Source organism: Manihot esculenta, chromosome 15, assembly GCF_001659605.2.
Source record: "Manihot esculenta cultivar AM560-2 chromosome 15, M.esculenta_v8, whole genome shotgun sequence".
Lineage (NCBI taxonomy): Eukaryota > Viridiplantae > Streptophyta > Magnoliopsida > Malpighiales > Euphorbiaceae > Manihot > Manihot esculenta.
The window spans coordinates 9,545,700-9,565,701 of NC_035175.2; the positions used below are offsets into that span (position 1 = coordinate 9,545,700).

A 20,002-nucleotide genomic window follows, 5' to 3' on the forward strand; every position below is an offset into this window, starting at 1 on the left:
ATAATAATAACGATAGCCCATGGAAGCCAGCCCTTAAATGGGACCCAACCCATCAGTGAGTCGTTCATTTTCCCGCCAAAACAAGGGTGGTATTCTCCGTCCTACCCGCCAAGAGCCCTCCCCTTAGCCCCAGGAGTGCTAGAACAGCTCATATTGCCCTTGTTCTCTAGTTACCACTCTCTCTCTCTCTCTCTCTCTCTCTCTCTCTCTCTCTCTCTCTAAGGAGTGTATGCTGAAGCTACCGGCCAAGGTTGAGAGATGGCCACTACGGACGATAGAAGCAGTCACAAGCGAGCATTCTTGGAATTTCTGGATCAAAATGTATCTCTTCCTAACCCTCTCTCTCTCTCTTTGTTTATGTTATGAAATGTTCATTTCTTGTGCTTGTATATGTAATCAAATGTTTGTTGATGAATGGATCAGATTTACAAGGATGAGATAAAGGCTATGATCAACCACAAGCGTCGCCGCCTTATTATCAATATCTCCGATCTACATGCTTTTCAGGATTTTGGTCCCAGGTTTTCTTTTTCTTACCCTCCAAAATCTACCAATTCAATCAATCTGTACTCACTAATGAATAGAAGAAATGAAAAAGTTCTAAAGCTGAGGCTATTTATGGTCTGAAAATTTAGCGAAAGAAAAATGGGTCTTAATTCATCCAAACAATTCCCAAATGCCAGGTTGAGCGAATTTTAGCTCCACGATCGTCAAGTGCCTATGGTTTTCTATGCTATGAGGGTTTTGGGCCTTTTTGCACATTAACTCTTGCCCTTTGTTTGGATCCTTAATTGTACAGTGGAAATGAGGAGAAATTGAATATGGGAGGGAGAGAGAGAGAGAAAGTAATTTGGAATTTGGATAGAGTATTAGAATAGGTTATACCTTAAGAAAAGGAGAATATAACTATTTTGCCTTCAACTATTTTTTATGTCTATCTATAGACATTGGAGTAATATTTTTTTGGCACAATTGGCTTGTGTTCGATGATCTAAAGCTTATTGGTTACATAGGAGTAATATTGATAGTGTCACATTCATCTCCATTTCCCTTGAATTTGGAGACAAATAAGAGAAATTGGGAAATCAGATTTTCCCTCCATACTCATCTTTTCTCTATTTACTGTCAAACTAGAGAAGCTAGGCTTTTTTTTTTTTTTTTTTTTTTTAAAAAAAAAATCTTTTCTATTCTCTCCATTTCCCTTAATATTAATTTTGGATTTTATTTAGTTCGTTATTTTTGTCTTTTCAATTTGGAAGTAAGAGTTGTGGAATTATAGTTGTAAATTTTTATTCCAATTCTTGATTTTGGTCTTATTTATTTATTTTTTTTCTGCTTGATTTAGGATTCTCAAGGACCCGAATGAGTACATGCAACCATTCTGTGATGCAGCCACAGATGTGGCACGTAGCATTGATCCTAAGTACTTGAAGGAAGGAGAGCAAGTTCATGTGGGTTTTGAGGGCCCTTTTGTCTCTCGACGTGTTACTCCGAGGGAACTTCTGTCTGAATTTATTGGCTCCATGGTCTGCGTTGAGGGCATTGTCACGAAATGTACTTTTCTTTTATGAATGTCCTGTTTACTTTCTTTGCTTTCCAGGCCTCAATATATTCTGCTATTGAATTCCATATTTTTCTTTTCTTCTTTTGTTTTTCATTCTGGTTCACAAAAATTCACAACTTAAAGTTGTGGAATTCAGAATTTTCCTATTGATTTATCATGCAAATATTGAAGCCTGACATCTAATCTGCATATTCGAAATGCTCAATTTTGTGAAACTAGGATCTCATTCTAAAGATTTTATCGGATGTTTTGCTTAACTAGACTGGTAACTTGAAAATGACTTCTGAATATGATGTTAATAGCTACATGGAATGCCTTACTGGATTTTAAAGAGATGCTATGCCCTTTTGCTTTGTTTTGCTCAAAGATCCTTTTGATATCTTCTTATTGAAATTGTGTGTGAGTGACTAAATCAAGTAAATGAATCTTCACTACTAGCTTTAGCTTGTATTGAATTTTCTCTGGAAAGTATCAAACTACTGACATATGTTCTTGTCATGTGGACTTCACTGTACATGCATAATCTACATAAGGGCTGCCTATTTGAACTTGAAAATATTTCATGACTGTAACTAATGCCTATAAGATATTTATTCTTAGTCTGAGAATGGTGCTAGATGTGCATAGATCCAATCTTGTGATTTATTTTCAGGTTCTCTTGTAAGGCCAAAGGTTGTCAAAAGCGTTCATTTCTGTCCTGCAACTGGGGATTTCACCACTCGTGAATATCGTGACATTACATCTAATGTGGGTTTGCCCACAGGTTCTGTGTATCCTACAAGGGTATTTCTAAAATTCTTTGACTTTTATGGTTTATAATCTGCATGAAAGGAATGCCTTTCACAACAACGTCATGTTCAGGATAACAACGGGAATTTACTGGTGACTGAGTATGGTTTATGCAAGTATAAAGATCATCAAACCTTGTCAATGCAAGAAGTGCCTGAAAATTCTGCTCCTGGTCAGCTTCCACGAACAGTGGATGTCATAGTTGAAGATGACCTGGTTGATTCATGCAAGCCTGGAGATCGTGTGGCTATTGTGGGGATATATAAAGCACTTCCTGGAAGAAGCAAGGGTAGTGTGAATGGAGTATTCAGGTAGTAACAACTGAACCAAATGCACTAATTAAGCCATCTTCATTTTCTTATTTATGGATTATAACTATTTGAAGTTTAACGAATATGTCTTGATTTACAGGACTGTTCTTGTAGCTAATAATGTTTCTTTGCTCAATAAGGAGGCAAATGCACCAATTTACAGTCCAGAAGACCTAAAGAACATCAAAAAGATAGCTGAAAGGGATGATACATTTGATCTTCTTGGTAATTCATTGGCACCTTCAATATATGGACATTCTTGGATAAAAAAAGCAGTGGTTTTATTGATGCTTGGTGGAGTGGAAAAGAACTTGAAGAACGGCACCCATTTACGAGGGTGAGTTATACTCGTTACTTATCATTTCTCTTGTTAAATCTTATATCACTGATTGTCTTTGTCGCTGAACAAAATGTTGCTCTGTTACATGCATTTTGAGACGAGCATTTCATTTCTTGAGAAGTTTCTGTTTTTATCTGGGGCAGTTTTAAAGCGCTTAGCATGGTTTCCATTTTTAATCATGCTAATTAATGTCTTGTTCTTTTAGTGACATTAACATGATGATGGTTGGTGATCCATCTGTTGCCAAATCTCAACTTTTAAGAGCAATAATGAATATTGCTCCCTTGGCCATATCAACCACTGGTCGTGGTTCTTCCGGTGTAGGATTGACAGCTGCTGTAACTTCTGATCAAGAAACAGGTGAAAATCTCAATAAGCTAGGCTTTTTTTTTAAAGAATGTCATATGTATTTACTTTTTAACTTTCATCAGGAGAAAGAAGGCTAGAAGCTGGAGCAATGGTTCTTGCTGACAGAGGTGTTGTTTGCATTGATGAATTTGACAAGATGAATGATCAGGATCGTGTTGCTATACATGAAGTAATGGAGCAGCAAACTGTTACCATTGCCAAAGCTGGTATTCATGCATCTCTGAATGCCCGATGTAGTGTGGTGGCTGCTGCAAACCCAATATATGGAACTGTAAGTGTGAATTATATTATTAATTCTACCACTTATCCGCAAGTGATTTATCCCTGTATATTAGTTTTCTGGTTACTTTCTTGAAATTCTGCTGGTTACTGAATGGATGCATAGTATGACTGCTCGTTGACACCAACAAAGAATATTGGGCTTCCAGACTCTTTGCTTTCTCGATTTGATTTGCTGTTTACACTATTGGATCAAATGGATCCAGATGTTGACCGTCAAATTTCAGAGCATGTCTTGCGTATGCATCGTTACCGTTCTGCAATTGATGGAGGTCTGTGAACTTTGATGTTCATTAACTAAACACCATTCTGATACAAGCTAAACAGGAGAAATTAAAAAATTTCAGGTGAGGGAACATTTGATGGTGGTCCAAGATATGGAAGAGAAGACGAAGCTGATGCTGACTCATCTGTCTTTGTCAAGTACAACCGAATGCTTCATGGGAGGAAAACACAAAGGGGTCGAAAGTTTGATACCCTTACAATCAAATTTCTTAAGAAGTATATTCATTATGCAAAACATAGGATTCAGCCTGAGCTGAGTGATGAGGTCATTATGCTGTTCACTTTGTATTCTGTGATTTAATATTTTATCCTTTCCAGTACGATATATCTGCCATTCCTACAGTTCAACACATCAAAATAGACTTCTTTCTTGGGGGGCAAATTTGATGGTTCTTATACTTGGTCTTCCCATCCCACCTGAATGTAGCATAGCTAATACAGGTTTGATGCCAACATTTTTTCCTCAGGCATCTGAACACATTGCAACAGCATATGCTGAGCTTAGAAGTGCTAGTTCAACTGCAAAGATCAGTTTGCACTTAGGCATTAGTTATGGCTGCTGCAAATTGAATTCTTTTAATCTCCTGATAGATCCTTGTTCTTTTTAGACTGGAGGAACACTTCCAATCACTGCCAGAACCTTAGAAACCATAATACGTCTCTACTGCTCATGCCAAATTGAAGTTGAAAAGGAAGGTACTTGGTTTTAGCATTCTCTAGTTGCGCAATATTATCAATTTGATTATGTGAGAGCTGAGTTCGTTTGTCTCAGTTTTCAGTACCACCAGCTCATGGGTCATTATCTATGGATTGGTGTTTAACTTGTCTTCCATGCTTTGTAGTGCATGATTTTCTTGCCTTGGCAGGTTACCAAGTCTGATGTTGAAGCTGCACTGAAAGTTCTAAATTTTGCAATATATCATAAGGAGTTAGCTGAGATGGAGGAGCGTGAACAAGAAAGGGAGAGAGAATTAGAGAGAAAACGCAGAGCTGAGCATCGTTCTAGTAGAAATGATGGAGATGGTCAAAATGCTGATGATATAGAAGGGTAAGTAGATGTTGCAGGAAATTTTTTTCTTAAAAGAAGTTTTCTCCCTATTTAATTAGCATGCCAAGAGCAATGACAGCTTCATCACAACTCTTTTTTTCACTTGCATGGTTCTATCAGCTAGACTATGTTAACATTGAAGTGTTTGTTAAACAAGCGTTGCAAATGTTCCCAAAAAAAAAGATCAGCCCATAACTAAGAGCAACTTCTATATTTGTGTAAACATGCCCTTGAATCTCATGCTATCACTTGGATAAATAGGTTTCTGTGAGGTTGCCTTATCATTAACAATTTGGTGGGAATGCTTGTATTTCAACTTTTTAAGATGTAACACATTATATTGCCATTTTTTAAAATTTTATTATGGACAGTACAACGGCAGATGCCATGGAAGTAGAACACCCTCCTGCAGAGCAAGCCACCACCGAGCTATCTTCAGAAAGGTTAGATGTCAGCTTGCAGAATCGGGTTTTTCCCCTTCCCTTCTCTCTCTTGATGTACCAATTAGAATTTAAAGTTCCCTGATTCAATACTATTTTCATCATTTCTGCGGCTCCTGGCTTGCAGAATTGAAGCCTTTAATTCTACATTCCGTGAGCATATGCGCTACTTAGATAATATTACCATTGATGACCTAGAGAAGGTAGTCAATACAGGAGACATGCATTACTCAAGAGATGAGATAATGTTGCTATTGCAGGTAAGTTGAACCCTCTTCAAGCTTTGATTTCAGTGTTTATGATACAGAACCTTTGTTAGTATTCGCTTATCTGACAAATTGGGTGGCCTTCCTCTCCCCGCCCCCATTTAAAGGGTTAGAATCTACCTTTAGATGGTACTGTGTGCTTACTTTGAACACTATAATTTTGCAGAAACTGCACGATGAGAATAAAGTGATGATATTTGATGGAAAAGTCCATATGGTGATATCATGAGTACAAACTGCACCTGCAAATCTCATGCAGGTACTGTTACTTCAGATTGCTTATGCTTTTAGACATTTCTGAAAACTATCCAAATCAACAAATCAACATCCCTTGTTTGAGCTAGCGCATAAAAGCAAAAAGCACAAAAGAAAAAAGAAAGAATCCTGCAGGTCCACAGAACTGATCTCCCCGCCCCCTAGAAGGCTATTCTGGTATACCTTTTAGCTGTTAACCGCACTTTCTGCCTGAATGGTGAAATAAGTATAATGTATTTGTTTTCCTCAGCGTCTCATTTTCTGTTAGTTTTTTGTCAAGAAATTTTGCTTCTTTATTGATTATGGTTATGGACTTGAGAAATTTATTTCAGGTTTATGGGAATCTGTTGGTGAAGCAGTCATCTGACTCCAGAGGGGAAAATGACACGAAGGTTGCAACCGCAGAGTTCATGTATATGATTGCTGAAGGAGAATTGGAGGTTGTGAGTAAAAGGCTGCTGTAGCTTTGTTAGACAGAAAGCATATATATTCCATGGGGAAGTAAAACTGTGTTCTTTTCAATCACTTAGTTCAATCCCTAGTATTTAATTTAAGACCGGTAGAATTTCTTTTACTGTTTGTCATTGCCCTATATCCAGATGGATGATGATTGACAAATCAAACAACAGACAGTAACCTTGTAAAACTTTAACTATTTGAAAAGCTAAGAAGTAAGAAATGAAGCTTTTTCTAGTGATTGCGCATTGGATTGTGGCTTTTGTGCAAGGCAGCCTCACTTGTACGGCCAATTTCCCGTTAAACAGAAATATCAGAATTTAAAGCATTGCCATTTTGTTCATGATATATCATATATATTATTTTCCTCCAATTTAGTCTTCATGATAAAATGTATTCTTCTTTTCGCAATTTACAAAATCAAGATTCAGATTCTAACTATATTATAAGCTTTTAACTCAAATTGTCTTGATCAAAAACATTAACTCCCTTGTTGACATTCGCATATTAAATTTATGTTGTAATAAAATCAAATTTATTCATGTAATTTGATAATGTGAGAAGATATATAGGCTGGCGTGCCACTACTGAAAACCTCTCTTTCATCTCTTTCCTCTTGTGAGACAAAGTAAAAGTAATAAATCAATAATTCAGTAGCAGAAGATGATGGTAGAATCACGAAGAGTTGCAGAATTTCAGAAAGAACGAATGATAATGTAATTTCTTAACCAGACAACATTTGACTCAACTTCTCTGGGATGGACTGAAAAATAAAAGGATTGATGGAGCAATCCAATTCCAAAAGCAGTAAAGCCAGAAGAATCATAATGTAGTTGCAACCCTCCATTTTCACTAAGATACAAAATTAAGAGAGTGGGAAGTGAGTGAGAGCAAGGTATTGATGTTGGAGGAGAGGAGCAAATGGGTTTTCTAGGAAGGAGATATTATGTTGGTTTAACCACAAACAAAATGATTTAGGGGAGGCGTGGTGCCAGTGCAGTTAATCATGAAATGCCTTCAAAGATAATAATCCCATCTTTTCTCTCAAATTCTGTATTTCTTTGGTGGGTTTCTTCTAAATATTGACGATTGTTCATAGAGTTATTTTTACCTACACCTGTCAATATACTAAGGCTCAGTGGTTCTATTATAAAATGTGATGGGCTACACTTCAACAGCATCAACTCTCAATTTTGATTGGTCGAGTTTTATCCAGGGAAAGGAAACTTTTATCAATATTAATTTATATATAAAATAAAAAAATTACTATTTAGTCTCTACAAAAATTCACTCTTATATTTATAAAAATATCTTTATATATTGTTATTATTAATAAATTTATTTATTAATTAAATTTTAATTAATTAATTTGTTATTTTTAAAACTTCTGTCCATCTATGTTTCTAACATAGACATAAACTTTCTTTTATATATATATAAGATATTTTTAATATATATTTTAAATATTAATAGCTAAATAGATAAATATAAAATGAAAACTTTAACAAAAACTAAGAGAAATACATAGATGAATTTATTAATAATGATATTATTAGAGACTTTTATGCATCATCCTAAAAATCGTATGTCTATTAATGCTTAGAAAACTATTAAACTTGCAAAATAATTTCTTATTGTTTGTCCGATCCAAGAGTGAAAAGCCAAAGGGTATCAAAATTCAATTGATATATTATTCATAAAAACATTAAATATACATTATATATAAATAATTAATGACATATCAAAATTAATAATTTTATTTATTTTTATAAATAAATTTAAAATAAATCAAACAAAATTCATAGGTAGTTTAATTTCTTCTAAAATAAATTTATAAAATAAAAATTTAAAAGAAAATAAATATATTTTTCATAAATTGAATATATAAAATCTGTTTTTCATTAACTCATCAAATCATTTCAACAACTTGAATTTGGTTTTGCTCGATCTATCCAAACAGAGTCTGAACTGCGAGTTAGAATAGAACTTAACTATTTAAATTTTAATAAAATTACAGCCAGATCCGAATATCAAAACTCAGCCATCATCACATAAAATCTAATTTATCTACTTTTCCTTTTTTCTTTCTTTATGGTAAATATATATAGATCACTCCATCAAGAAATTACAAAATTAATCCTAGCCTAAACTCTCTATCTATTAATCGGATGCTCGCGGACAAGTGCCCAGCAAAATGAGCCGTATCATCACCACCGCAAGAACGACAAGGCTAATTACATAGAGAGGCTGAAAAATTTATCAATTTAAAAGCAATCCAAATACAAAAAATCCATCCATAATCCAAATCAAACCAAAAATACAATACAGTCTAACACAAGAAATTAAAATTTAGTTTAAAATTAAGAATACAATCTACACTGCAACTATGTCACACAAATCGCCGCATTATATGTCTGGACACCGTCCATCACCATCCTATAAAAAAGCAGAATAGAACATTAAAATTAACAACAATAAAGAGAGAGTAGAAATCACAACAACAAATACAAATGCATTAAACAGAAGAAGAGAAGCTCCTAGAAAAACAAGTCAAAAGCAGTCGAATCAAACCAACGTTCATGACCAAAGACAACAGTCCACCCTCTCAAAAGATAAATGAGTACCTGCAAAATCAAAAACTTAAAAAAAAAAAAAAAAATACTAAAATAACCATCTCCGCTTCTCCATGGCGAGGAATAACTATGGCGGACGGAGGCACTTTCTGTTTGAAAGCAGGAGAAGAACCACAAATAAACTAAAGGAAAATTAGGGAAAGAAGAAAGAAAGAAAATAAGAAACCCCAAATCGTCACAGAAATAATAAAATGTGCTTCCTTTTCGCTTTCCTTTAGAAAAAAGGATTTAACAATTGACGATTTAATTATGAAACCATTAGCATAAAAAATATTACTTTCTCCAATGCATAGTTTGTTTCCATTTTGCTTTTTCATACATAAAATAACTTTTTATTAACTTTTTAAGTATATTCATTTTAAATATATTAAATATTAAAAGATATTGATAAATTTTTTAAAAATTAAAAAAATAAATAAAATTATAATACTTAATTTACGTTAAAAAAAGTGAATAATAATTTTAAAATAATAAAAAAAACATATCGTCAGAAACTGTGAGAGAAATGAAGTATATGAATTGAATTTATTGGAAGCATGCTCATAAATATCATAATTTTAGAGAAAGATTTATTGGATAGTCTTTAAGTTTTGCAGTCAAATTAATATATAATATTCATTGGTGATCGAAAAGTAAGCCAGCCTATTTTTGTTTTTATTGGAAAAAAAATGTTACTGCAGGGCAGCCTTAATTTCTTGTTTTCTTTATTTTTGTTTAAAATTGAACTTGAATTGGGAAATTTTGAGGTAATTTAAAAATTAAAAACAAACTAAATTAAACTTTCTCGGTACATACAAGATGAAATTGAACATTAATCCAAATATTATCTCAATCCTTTGACTGCACAACAAGAAAACGCAAGGCGTAATTCCGCAAGCAAATTAAATATTGAGAAGTGTTTCTTCATATCTACCTTTAACAAAAATCAGCAAGGGTCAAGATTACCAAGTCTAAAAATCTAATCTGTATGCTAACTCAAAAGTTGGATGTACATGGGTACGTTGATGAAAGCAGGCAATTGTCGGCAAAGAGTTCTTTTGGATTTTTACATAAATTTCACAAAATTTTATCAATTTTCCACTTTGCTCATTTGAGCTGCATCAATTGTTTAAATTGATCAACCGTCGGAGTTATGGCATTATCACTTCCCACCTTCTGCTAATCATTCCTGTTCTGCATTGGGTGCAGCTTTCAATTTCTCCAATTTTTTGCGAAGATATGCCTGTCTTAGTTTCTCACGATGAGCTGCTGCTTGTTCTTGTCTACGCAGCTTGATTTCTGAAACCTTTTCTCTTGCTTGATTTGCTTCTTCATGAACTTCCCTGAAAAAGAAAACACATGCAAATGGACATCAGTCTGCGATATAAATAACAGATACAGGACTGAATCAGGTAAGAGAAGCACAATAAAAATGTTAACTAAAGCAAAAATGCACAAAACCACTGATCAGTTACATGATCCTGCTTCGATTAGGATGACAACGCAATCACAACGCCCGATAAACAGCTTGTTAGGCAACCAGGAATTGAAGAGAAAATGAAGAGAAGAAGAGAAGAAAAAAGAACAGAGAGATACAGATGAGAAACAAAGGAAGTAGAAAAGGCAATGATACAAAGGGAGAAAGGAAGAGAAAGATTGTAGAGAGAATTGAAATTTTTTGTATTGCTTTCTCATAATCGTTTCTCGTTACAACTCATCCTTCTTATAAGATGTTAAGCTACTCTATGGTTCTAATTTGGTTAGTGGTTTATATATCGTGCATAACTGCTGCTCACATTCCTAATGCTACCTTACCCTCCTTAGAAAGCATTCTTGTCCTCAAGAATGAGTGTGGAGCTGGCGTTGAATAAAATAAAATCTTGCCCAAGTAGCATCTTGAAATGCTACGGATGAACCTGCACTTGGATATTTATTCAACTGGAATTTTGCTGTGCTAGAAAAGAAAAATATTTTTCCCCCTCAAAGACATTCTTAAGAACGTCTACCATACATCCTCCTAGCGGCAAAACCACGGCCATGATGAGAAGAAATTTTCAGAAACTTAGCATTTCAACCAGTATCTTTCATTCACAAATTCTCTTCTGCAATAATTAAATCTTTTCCCTTCCTCTTCTCCACTTTCATACTCATTTTGTTCAAGGAGTATAACATCAGAGGAACCCGACTTAAGGTTATAACAGTTGATCAAAATCATAGCACCTACACCTACCATAAGATTTGGGTTTTCTTTTTCTATATAAATCCTTTGCTTTTGCTTCTCAAATTTTCTCCAAGCACAAGTAAAATCATCAATACCCTCTTGGGTTAATGCACTAAAGAATTCAACAACTTTAAGAGTTGGAAGAACGTTACCATCTTGAACTGAAAATCCTCATTGATCATTCATTCCTGATTGTCACTCTCTGCTGTTGAAATTTCTTGTCATTTTCTTAAAAGCATCATCGAATCAGTTTCTCAAGAGTTTGCATTTTTTTTTTTTACCAAAAACCTCAAGGACAAGGTAAAATGATTCCTCCTCCATTGTTTCAGAGGGAGTTGCAAAAAAAAAAAAGGGGACAGATAGGGGAGAGGAAAGCACAGAATTACACGAAAAGGAATAGAATTGGAGAGAGGAGTGAGAAAAAAGAGAGAATTTTGAAATTCCAAGGATACTAGCTTATTCCACCATAAACCTTTAACAATAAAATGCAATGCAAGTGCAAATGAATGACATAAATATCACATAGCAGCTCTAATGGTGATTCAATAGGAAAATGCAATCTTAGACATCAGGTTAAAGATTAGTGGAATTGGCTAATCAAGCTATTCTTCTTATTCTAATTTGGACCGCCTCATTGATCATTTTCAGTTGCCAGATTAAACAATAACAGCTGCCAGACGTTAAATACAATAGAAAACCAGAAGAAAGAAACCATACCTAACAAAACGCTTGTGTTTATCTCTGTCCACTGCTTCAGAAGTTCGTCCAGGCCCCACAAATTTTGTGCTGAAGGAAAGAGAATCATCCTTCCCACCATCTTCATTTTCCGGATGAGCTACTGTGGTAGAAGCATCATGGCTTTGTGGCTGCTGCGACTCCTCTTGCTCAATTCCCTTGCGGAAAAAATCAACACAATACTTCTCCTCGCCTTCCTCATCAGAAAGCTCTCCCCTTACTAGCTTATCATATAGCTCTGCTTTCTTCTCCAATGCTGCATAGCTGGCGGACCCATCATCAATCGCTTTAAGCTCGAGCTTGTCCCTGGATTTCCAGGGCAAAAGAAGTATCATGAGACCCTAATCCAATAAAGTAATTACACAACCATGCATATGTAAAGAGAGAGATAAAAAGGAGGTACTTGAGAGCGCGGGACTCAACGCCGGAGTTCTTGGCGGAGAAAGGATCAGAGCGACTGATTTTCTTCTTGGCGCGGTGGTAATTAGCATCTGAAACGGTGGAGGTTTGCTTGGAAACCTTGGCCTCTTCCTGGGATTTGTAGAGCTGGGCCTTGAGCTCTAGGATGGAAGAGGCACCAACTCCTTCTATGGTTCTGTGCTTCTTTGGCAATATCGACGATTCCGTCAGCCATCCCAGTGACTCGACCACCACCCTCCTCTTCTTCCCCTCTTGTTCTCCCATATCCCTCAAAAGAAAACCAAAATCAATAGATCAACAAGTAAACCCCTGTCGTTAGAATTAATTGTGGTGGATTCTTGGGTTAGTCGATCATTTCTGGCGCGAATTCTCCCTCAAACCAAACGCTTCTTCTTCTCCTTCTTCTTCTTCTTCTCTAGGGCACTGGAACTCCTTCTCGAATCTTGAACAAGCAATCAATTGGATGGTGGGATGCCGTAGAATTGTGGATTGGGTCTTGGTCTGCACCGGCCCGTATATTTTATTTTACTTTGTGTCTTCCGCCTGTGGCCCATCTCATCTCTTATTCAATTGGGCCTTGTGCTTTTTTTTTTTCTTTAACACAGGAGTTAGTGTAAAATATTTTTTTATAAAATAATGTTGTCATAATTTTTAAATTGTTATATTTTTTTATTATTGGAAAGAAATGAAAAGTTTTTAAGATTTTTAAAATTTTTAAAATAAAAATATTCTTGATCCATTGATTCGATGAGTTGAAAATAAAAATTCCCAATCACAATTTAATCAATTGCAGATTACCAAATTCTTATGGAAAAAAAAAAAGAAAAAAAACACAGAAATAGAGAATAAAATTTTTTAACTTTTTTCTGGCTGTATGTGCATAGATTTCTTCTTGCATATTCTTAGAAATGGGAACATAATTGCCACAGTTAAAATAATAAAGAAATTTCCTTTTAATTAATAATAAAAATATTATTATAATAACTAGTCAAACAAGTTCCTAAGTGCATTGTTCTTGGCACATGGTTCAGGCACCAACACCTTTTGGGTATCATCACTTTGAGCAGTAATTATATTGGTGGATGTGATTGGCTGAATATTCCCTAAAATCACTCCCTGCTTTTGCATATAATCCCATTTGTCCTGAAAAAGGTAAAAGAAAGCCATGACAGAGACCTGGGCTGTGAAAAGTATTGTCCAAATCCTTGTATCTGCTGACATTTTCTTGTGGTAAGCTTCTAAGCCTGTGTAGATGTTGATGATCCCAACCAGAGTGATTACTGTTCCAAGTATCCAATGCACAAAGTACCATATGCTTCTCCTTTTGCTCCCTCTGCAGCATTTTATACATATATTAAACTTCCAAAAAAAGAAAAAATCAGTAGCTGTGGATAAGGAGAGCTGATGATTTTACGTATATACATATACCTAAGAGGTCTCAGAAATCCAATAACAGCTTGCACCCAAACGACAACGTAAAGGGCTAAACCTATTCTCTGGTGATTGTTATCAAATGAATTCTCAAAGGATTTTATGGACATGATAGCTCCAGATGTGACGAGAAGCACTGAGAGTACCTGCCAGTTAATAAATGGAATTATATATAAATTAATATTATAGGAAACTCTAGCGTTTTCAAGTTTGCTTACTGTTTAAAAATATACAGCTGCAGCAATAATTCTTACAAGTTATAAGCTCAAGATATCGAATGATTAGCATCACTTGACACGAAGACAAATCTTAGTTTCTTGCTTTTTAAGAATTCATGATCAACATGTGGTTAAACTGATTTTATTTATTATTAAAACTAATTAATAAGTTGTAAAAAATTTTAAGAAATTCAAAGAAAAAATAATAAAATTGGAGACATCATTATTAAAGTTGAAGGAAGCTATGATGACATAACTTGGCAAAAGATATTGCATGATCACAACTGGTTACTCTCACAGGACATTATAGTTATAGCTGTGTAAAACTAGCTTTAATTAGCTACCACTTTCTCAAAACCTTTTCTCTTTCTTTTATTCTTCTCTTCAGTGGTTGGAGAATTGGAGGGTGTGGATTTGGACATTCAGAAACGAAATGACGAATGTTTTGCAGAAGAGTAGAAGCAAGAACCTGAAAATTACCTGCAAAATCACATGGAGGTAGAAAAGAACTTTCTTTCTGCTTCCACTTTCTTCTCTGTGAGACATTCTAATAATGAGTAATCCAAGAGGTGCTAAGAATCCCATGGAAACCCATAAGAGAACCCCATGAAAAGCAACATCAGATTTCATCGTAGGACTTAACTGCACAGAGTAAATAACAACAAAACTTGATTACTTAGCCAGGGAACAAGGATGCATATGTAGAAATCCTAAGAGTATGTATTATACCTTGTGAGTGTTTTCTGCTTTTGTGCTCTTGTGACCCTTCACATCTTCATGGGATGAGCAAGAAACAAATGGCAGAAGAGTAACAAAGCATTCAAGCAAAGACAAAGATGACAGCAAATGAGAATTTCGCATTCCTGAACCTCCAAAAATAAAAAGAAGCTCTCTTCCTTCTCTAGAAAGACAGAATTAAAAAACTCAAAAGAATATTATTAGATTTGGATGGCAATAAACCAAGGTTTTTGAGATTAGTTTATATATGGGGAATGTGGAATGTGGGACTGCAAGTGATGAATACAAAAAGGAGGCTACTATAGCATGGGGTTGTTTTTAGTTTAGGATTTATAAGGAAGCATGGGCGGTTAGTGATGGGTTGCAGTCTGATACAAGAAGCGCCATTAGCCATAAAAAATAAAAATAAAAAAAAAAAAGAAAAAAGATAGAAAGTGGAGATTATGAATTGTTTTATTGATTTTCAACAAAGTGGGGTTGACATTGACAGGCTTTTTTAATTGCATAAAGAAGAAAGTGGGTTGGCAAAAGGAAAGATGGTCAATTTTTCAATGGATTATAGTGTATGTGGTGGTATGGACTACTGTAGATTTAGCCTTTTTTCTCTATATACACGTGTATATATATATGTATCTTTTCTATATATGTTCAGGAAGAAACTTTTATTTTCCTTTCATCCCACTTCCTGCCATTTTCATGTGGTGCATATTCCTAGGAACCCATTATTTAGAATAGAAAAGAGAGAGAATTAAAGAGAAAATTGGGTAAAAAAATTTTATGAGAAAATAGAATCAGTAATTACCTATCACACTCAATGAATTTTGTCCCTTTTTCTCCCTCTTCTGTCATGTGTGGATGAAGAATTCAAATCCTGTATTGTTAAAGAAATGGAGTTTGAAGGCTTAATTAGTTGTAAGTGGTGACAGATAGGAGGAACATCATTTTCAATTGGAGACTTTATGTCAGACTAACATGATCCATCATTCTTTTACATACAACAGGTCCCCATTTGATCAATGATCATTGTAATTGAGTTTGACAAGTGTGTAATCATTCAGATTAACTCTGTATTGAATTCATTAATTAATTACTACCTACCACATAAATGGTGGAAATAGATTTCTGTACACAAATTACCATCCCATCTTAATTTGGGCACCTAAAAATATAAACTTTTTTGTCATAATATAAATTTTCAACACAAAATATATATCATTTTATATAGGGTTGCCCACCGATCTATTCTTTTATGGATGAATAAAATCAGAGTATTAGTATTCGACCTGATTCTCATCATTAGATCGTACATAATAGAATCCGATTGAGTAAAATGAATTTTTTGAATTGTGATCAAAGGTTTAAAGATACATTTTCAGATTTTAAATAGTCTTATATTTATATATTATCACAAGAAATGTTATGAGGAGTGATTCGGTATTTTTCTCTTTAAATGAGATTGAATGTTTAATGGCCATGCACATGCATGCTTTTTTTAAGATTACACTTGATTTCACAAAGTTTTCATGATAAGGGGAAAGCAAAGAGTTTATTCTTGTTCATGTGTCTTGTCGATGAAACATCATTGCTTATAACAAACCACTTACTCCATATTTTCAAAAGAAATTTTACGCTTTTTTTTTTTTTTTCAAATCTGGCTTTTATGATTTAATCCAACAGTGATGTGTTTGATATCCTATGTAGTTGTATTTACTGGGTCAACGTCAAACCCATGTATGAGATCACCCAATTATCTTATCATTACTGAAGATTATATTGTAAACTAAATGTTCAATTGAAAGAACCAAAATAAAAAAGAAAAGGCAAGTTGATTGAGCAAGCAAAAATTTAATCAAGAGCATTCTGTTGTGAATGGGGCAAATATTATCGAGAATAATAGTGGAAAGAATAAGCATGATGTCTCAAAGACATAATAAAGAGGGAGTTTAATCTTATAATATATGTTTCTTTTAAGATTAGCTGCTTTTTTGACAGATGGCTAATCCTGGAGGGTAAAATATTTTTGTTGATCTGCCAGAAAGATACTCAATCGGATCATTACAAGGATTGCAAAGTCATAACAATCATTACCTTGAATTATATTCAATTAGAAAACAAGAGATTGATTTGTTGGGTAGTCACCATCATCTTACTTTTGATTAAGGGATGTAGAAATATTGTGGACACTGGTAATCACCGTCTTAACAATGTAATTATGGTTTTAGTTAGGATTTTTTAGGTGGCTATGGTTGCTAATGACACAGCAGCAGATTGTTGCAAGTAAAACTGAACAAGAGGGGGAATTCTTTTCTCTCCCCCTCTCTCTGCTCTTTCGTTTTCTCAGTTTTTTTTTTCTATGGCTAGATTCGCTTATGTTTATTGCGGCCTTCTGCCTCTTTGGACGAGGACAACCGTCCATTTTCTTATTCAAAAAGTGGGTTTATTCGTTCTCTACTTCTAAGCTGAATTATAGATAAATAATTATTTTCTGATTAGTTTTTGATAGACTGTCTATGATGACGGAGTGGTTTTTTGGATAAATTTTTTCTAGTTTCTTGTATTTATGTTTATCTTGATATTGATTGCATACAAGTTAGTGACATTGACAGAATATGAAGAGATTTTCATTTGCATGCATTGAAAGAGTAGTTATTTTGTCTAAACACTTTCTTATTTCTCACTGTCTCACTTATCAAAATTTCAATTGATAAAAGACCTATTCTAAATTAAGAAAAGGTCTTTCTTATATTTAATAGCGGAACATCTTGAGATTTTTTAATCATTTTCATTGACTGGATCGATAGATAATCTTTTAAGACTAAAGTTTTAATTGGTTCAAATTTTTTATTTTCTGAAAAGTAATTTCACAAAAAATAAGTTAATTATTTCACTTTAAGTAAATTCTTTAAATTCTCGAGAAGCGAAAAAAAAAATTTACAATCAAACAAGATGAATATGCTAACTTTTCATAAATCTAAAATTTTTTAGGTAATTTAATCCCAACTAAACAAAGTCGAAATGTTACCCACCAACTCTCGGCTCATTTTATTTTTTGGCTAAGTTTTGGCCAAAATTTTACTTTTTTCTTTTTGTGGGTTCCTGAGGCATCTTTGGTTGTGGACTCTTTATATCTAGAGGCCTTATGCTTTGTTTTTTTAATCCTTTTATCTTAGATAATGACTAGGGATGTAAATGGATAGGGTATCCGCAAAATTAAGAGTACCCAAACCCGAACCCGATTATATATATAATTTTTGAACCCGTCCCAAACCCGTTTAATATTTTAATTTTACTATCCGAATCCGTCTTAAACCCGTTTAACAATACCCGCACAATACCCGAACCCGAGCTCAGCAAATAATTTTTTTAATTCAATTCAATGACAAAACCAAATAAACTATCTAACAGTTGCACAATACATATTCAATGACAAGAACCAGCAACTCAGCAACCCAGCAAATAATGATTTATAATCAAATAATTAGATTAATTGTCCATAAATTTTAAAAATCAACAGTATTACATTAATCAAATAGCAAATAATTAGATTTTTTAACATTTGGAAGTTCATAAATTATAAAATTTTTTAAGAACATACACATAAAAGATCTTGAAACCTGAACAGAGTTCTAATCAAAGCAGATGTCGCCGAATGAGAAGAGAAGGGTTGTCTCTAGCATCAGTGAAGTGCGGGGAGAGAAGCGTAAATCGAAAAGAGTAGATTTCACCCGACTGGGGAGAGAGAAGGAGATATCGCCGACCTGGCAGAGGGAAGAGTTGTCTTTAACTGGAAAGTCGGAGATGTCGCCGCTGGAGAGAGAGAAGGAGATATTCCTGACGGGGGAGAAAAGATTTATCGGGGAAAGAAAGGAGACGTCGCCGGTGACGACTGGCTGCCGGCAGTCGTCAGTGAAGTGGGGGAGAGGCGTGACTGAGAACTATGGGAAGGGAAGCGAGGGAGAGAGAGAGACGTAGACGAAGAGAGGAAAGAGTAAAATGAAAAAATAAATTAAGGTTAGGGTTAGTTTTGTTAGTATAGTTAATCGAAGTAACGGGTATCCGATCACCTAATCCTGAACTCTATCCGAATCCGAGACGGGTAAAATTTTTCAAATTCGAATCCGCCCAAATCCATTTTATAAAAACTCAAATCCGTTCTAATAGGGTTTGGACGGATCGGGTACCCGTGAAAACCCGCCCGCCTGCCATCCCTGATAATGACCTTGTTGCCTCCGCATCCAGCGTGGTTTCAAACAGCAACAACAAAATTCCAAAGAGTTCTTTTTGTCTACAAGTTAGAGTTAGAAGGAATCTTGGATTGGACTTTAGTCTTCATAGACTTAAACTTCTATCTTGGGCTTTTTAGCCGTTTTACTACATTAACATCTTCAGGGGAAAAAACAAAACCTGAACGAGAGGGAGAGGGAGGAAAAGGCTCTAGGGAAAAGCCATTCAGCCCAATATATCCAGCTTTCGAACAAACATCTGAGGAGGTAAATAAAATTGGCAGTCACCAATCACACTTCTCTTCTCTATCTTTTTAAGATAGTGCTAATGCCAAAACCAATGCAAACATGACATTTCATCTATCTCTAATGATACTTTCCATTTGATAAATATTCTTTTGAAAGAAAAAAGGAAATTATAATTTAATTCTCAAAATTATATATATATTATTATTATTCTTTATATTTTTAAAATTTAATTATTTAGTAATTATAATTTTAAGTAGTCAATAAATTAATTTTATCTGAGCAGAATATTTTCGTTTCATTACAATTTAATTTTTATAATTTTATATATTCTTATAATTTAATTTATATAGTTTAAAAATATATAACAGATTAATCCTTAAAAAATGATATACCAATAATGATTTAACTATAATTTCATATATAGGAGGGATTAATTTATTAATTTTGGAAATTACACAGGCTAATTAGCTTACTCCTACAAAAATATATGACTAATGAGTTGTACCATCAATATTAATCTTGCCATATTTAGCACGATAAAGAAACAATTGATTACACTAAATTAGGGTACTAAATTATAATATATCCAACCAAAAAAAATTTTGATATTTAACCCAAAAGATTACATTTAGTACACATAACAAAATGGGAAAAAAAATTGTTATATAATATATTTAATCTAATTCAATGTAATTATGCTCACACCCCATAAAGAATAGCTTAATTTTTATCCATCTCAAAAATTATAGATTA

General features: G+C 34.1%; 3 protein-coding genes across 13 annotated transcripts; 1 reads left to right on the forward strand and 2 right to left on the reverse strand.

Moving 5' to 3' along the window:
- The first annotated feature begins 49 nt into the window (after positions 1 to 49).
- LOC110601141 (DNA replication licensing factor MCM3) lies at positions 50 to 6,639 on the forward strand. Of its 11 annotated transcripts, XM_043950804.1 has the most exons (17): positions 58 to 321; positions 424 to 521; positions 1,346 to 1,554; positions 2,217 to 2,347; positions 2,426 to 2,664; positions 2,765 to 3,001; positions 3,210 to 3,364; positions 3,436 to 3,644; positions 3,759 to 3,924; positions 4,000 to 4,202; positions 4,405 to 4,464; positions 4,546 to 4,633; positions 4,780 to 4,985; positions 5,357 to 5,453; positions 5,553 to 5,685; positions 5,858 to 5,950; positions 6,279 to 6,639. In XM_043950804.1, exons 1-13 carry the CDS (start codon positions 259 to 261, stop codon positions 4,815 to 4,817), a joined length of 1,896 nt encoding a protein of 631 aa, XP_043806739.1. In that variant the 5' UTR covers positions 58 to 258; the 3' UTR covers positions 4,818 to 4,985; positions 5,357 to 5,453; positions 5,553 to 5,685; positions 5,858 to 5,950; positions 6,279 to 6,639. The 11 variants fall into 11 exon arrangements, with proteins under 11 accessions (XP_043806748.1, XP_043806747.1, XP_043806746.1 ...); XM_043950803.1 differs by having other exon boundaries at positions 5,357 to 5,685; XM_043950805.1 differs by having other exon boundaries at positions 59 to 321; positions 4,804 to 4,985; positions 5,357 to 5,685.
- A 3,184-nt stretch (positions 6,640 to 9,823) lies between these two features.
- LOC110602628 (uncharacterized protein At4g18257) lies at positions 9,824 to 12,876 on the reverse strand. The gene is made up of 3 exons (XM_021740196.2): positions 12,374 to 12,876; positions 11,953 to 12,276; positions 9,824 to 10,357 (listed from the first exon to the last, which is right to left on the reverse strand). The coding sequence occupies exons 1-3, from the start codon at positions 12,652 to 12,654 to the stop codon at positions 10,198 to 10,200; spliced, it is 765 nt and encodes a 254-aa protein (XP_021595888.1). The 5' UTR covers positions 12,655 to 12,876; the 3' UTR covers positions 9,824 to 10,197.
- Positions 12,877 to 13,325: 449 nt separating this feature from the next.
- LOC110602627 (cytochrome b561 domain-containing protein At4g18260) lies at positions 13,326 to 15,156 on the reverse strand. The gene is made up of 4 exons (XM_021740195.2): positions 14,769 to 15,156; positions 14,520 to 14,681; positions 13,819 to 13,967; positions 13,326 to 13,723 (listed from the first exon to the last, which is right to left on the reverse strand). The coding sequence occupies exons 1-4, from the start codon at positions 14,898 to 14,900 to the stop codon at positions 13,375 to 13,377; spliced, it is 792 nt and encodes a 263-aa protein (XP_021595887.1). The 5' UTR covers positions 14,901 to 15,156; the 3' UTR covers positions 13,326 to 13,374.
- Between the last annotated feature and the right edge of the window lie 4,846 nt (positions 15,157 to 20,002).